Below are 2702 nucleotides of genomic sequence, written 5' to 3' on the forward strand. Positions count from 1 at the left end.
GGTGGCGGGAGGGGCTGCTCAAGTCCAGCTTCAACTACCTGCTGCTGGATCCCAGGTAAGAGCCCCTCCGGATGGGGGGAATTGGGGGGAAAACGGCTGCCTGGGCCGCCAGCTTTGGGGGCACCAGGGAGACCCCCGCTGTGGCTGATGGTCTCGTGGCTCTGCTCTTCCGCAGGGTGACCCAGAACCTGCCCGCCCGCTGCCAGCTCCTCAGCCCGGCCGAGTGCTTCCGGACGTTTGTCCGCGCCATCTTCTACGTGGGCAAAGGGACGCGCGGCCGGCCCTACCGCCACCTCTACGAAGCCTTGACCCACCACCGGGAGGGCCAGGGGGCGCCGGCAAGGCAGGTGGGCAGCCCTCGGCAGCTCTGAGGCCAGCCTGGGCATCCTCCGGAGGGTTCTCTGGAGTCTCGGCCTCCTCCGCTACGCACGGAGCTTCCAAATTCAGGGGCAGTCTAGCTTCGATCACCATGGATTGATCTTTGACCGCTTGGCGTGGCAGAAACCTTTGGCTGCCTGACCTCGGGGTCGGTAGCCGCTGCTCTACCCTTCCCAAGTGGGGGTTAGATTACAACCCCCAGAATCCCCCCCCTGCAGAACTCATGGGAGTGGGAGGCTCAATTTGGGGAAGGGGTGGTGACCATCTGGATCCATCTCCCTCTCCCTCCACACAGAAGCCTGGGTTTGGCCCCAAGGCGGTGGGCGGGGCATGGTTCTGTCCGTCTCTCAGTGGCTGCTCCCCTTTGACTGGGGGTCCCCCTCTGCCCGGCAGGTCTGCTTGAAAGTCCAGCACATCCTGGAGATCTGGGCCGGGGGACAGGGGGTGGTCTCCATGCACTGCTTCCAGAATGTTGTTCCCGTGGAGGCGTACACCCGCGAGGCCTGCATGGTGGAGGCCATTGGTAAGTGCTCTGGGGGTCCGCGTGACATGGGGGGGCTCCCTCTTCCTTGCAGGCTCCCTTCGTCCTTGCCCACCCAGGTGGGTTGAGTCTGGACCCCAAATAGGCCCATTTGCTGAAAACAGTCCAGCCTCTATCTCTCTCCCTCTGTCTCTCCCTCTCTCCCTCCCCCTCCTCTCTCTCTCTCTCTCTCTCTCTCTCTCTCACACACACACACACACACACACACACACACACACACACACACACACACCCCGTTTCCATAGAGTTTCCTAGGGCTGGAAGGGACCTTGGAGGTCTTCTAGTCCAGGGGTCTCCAACCCTGGCAACTTTACGACTTGTGAACTTCAACTCCCAGAATTCCTCAGCCAGTCTCCAACTTTGGGAATGTTAACGACTTGTGGACTTCAATTCCCGGAATTCCTCAGCCAGCAGGGCTGGCTGAGGAATTCTGGGAGTTGAAGTCCACAAGTCCTAAACTCGCCAAGGTTGCAGACCCCTGTATCTAGTCCAGCCCCCTGCCCAAGACAGGAATGAGTTTCATCCATTTTCTTTCTGCCTTTGGCCACAGTTGCTTCCTCCCCCCCCCAGCCCTTCCCAACCCTGTTCCCCCCTCCCTAGACCCTTGGGAGGGAGGGGGACTTTGCCCAAACACCTTCCTACCCCAGGCATTGGCATTTGGGGCAGCCCCCTGTGTAGGGAGGGTGGGAATTGGGAGATTCTCCCAGGGGTGGCGATTCCCAGTAGGGCGTGTGTGTGTGTGTTTGTATTGTGTGATTGCAAGCCCCTTCTCTCTTGCCTCTCCCCCCCCCCCAGGACTGAAGATGCTGACCAATCAGAAGAAGGGGAACTATTATGGCCTGGTGGCCGGCTGGCCCATGAAACGCCGTCGCAGCCTGGGGGTCTTCCTTCTGCACCGAGCTCTCCAGGTCTTCCTGGGGGAGGGCGAGAGGCAGCTGCGCCCCGCTGATATCTGAACTGGCCCTTGACCCCGGGGGTCCCGGGGGCCCTTCCCTCCAAGCAGACCCTCTGGATCCAGAGCTCCACCGGGGGGAGTCGACCTGATCCCTCGTTCACACAACCGAAGGTCCAGATTCTGGAATTGCTCCTCTTCTTGACGCTGAGCGGAGACGGAGAGCTGCACCCGTGTTTGGAAGCGATTTTGGGTGGGGGGTCCCAGTTGCATCCAGTCACGTGGTGGGAGAGGGTCCCCCCTTCTGGAGGGTCCTGGAATGGAGCCGCCGTGGGGCTCGGATCCTTCCCACGCAAGGAGGAGGCCGCTGTGGACTCAGCCCCCCCAGCCCTTCGTCCGTGGGGGGACCCCGGGGGTCTTCCTGTACGCTTAAGAAGCCTTGGTCAGTTCTGCTGTTCTGGGAACGAAAGACGCAGTTCTCTCCTCTCGTTCAGGTTCTCTCCGGGCTGGAGACCCCTTTTTATGTCTAGCAGTGGAGACTTTTTAAAAAAATTCTGGGGCTGCATTATGTTTTTAAAGAATTTTTTTCCATTTCTCCCTTATCTGGGATTGAAGGCATTAAATGAGGTTTTTTTTTAAGGGGGGAAGAGTCTGCTGGATTCTGCGCTTGATCCTTTTCTGGGACCCTCCTCTTTTTTTTGAAATGGGGAGGGGGTGTGATTAAGCAGGAGGATTAGCAACCCCAGGGCCTTCGTCTTTCTTTAAGGACCGTCCTCAACTTATGACCGATCACTTAGTGACTGTTAGAGGTTCCGATGAAACCCCCCCCCCCAAATGTACTTAGAACTGGGAATTTGAAGTTGTGACGGCTGTCCCCTCCCCCGCTATCCT

General features: G+C 59.1%; 1 protein-coding gene across 1 annotated transcript; it reads left to right on the forward strand.

Annotated features, from left to right (window-relative positions):
- Nucleotides 1–2: 2 nt before the first annotated feature.
- Nucleotides 3–1882, forward strand: ANKLE1 (ankyrin repeat and LEM domain containing 1; the record flags this gene model as incomplete). The annotated part of the gene is made up of 4 exons (XM_015830395.1): nucleotides 3–55; nucleotides 176–347; nucleotides 772–901; nucleotides 1715–1882. Coding segments are annotated over 4 exons (516 nt in total), but the record flags the coding sequence as incomplete, so codon positions are not given.
- Nucleotides 1883–2702: the final 820 nt, after the last annotated feature.

The sequence above is a fragment of the Protobothrops mucrosquamatus genome, unplaced genomic scaffold (genome assembly GCF_001527695.2).
Source record: "Protobothrops mucrosquamatus isolate PMUCROS unplaced genomic scaffold, P.Mucros_1.0 scaffold10163, whole genome shotgun sequence".
Lineage (NCBI taxonomy): Eukaryota > Metazoa > Chordata > Lepidosauria > Squamata > Viperidae > Protobothrops > Protobothrops mucrosquamatus.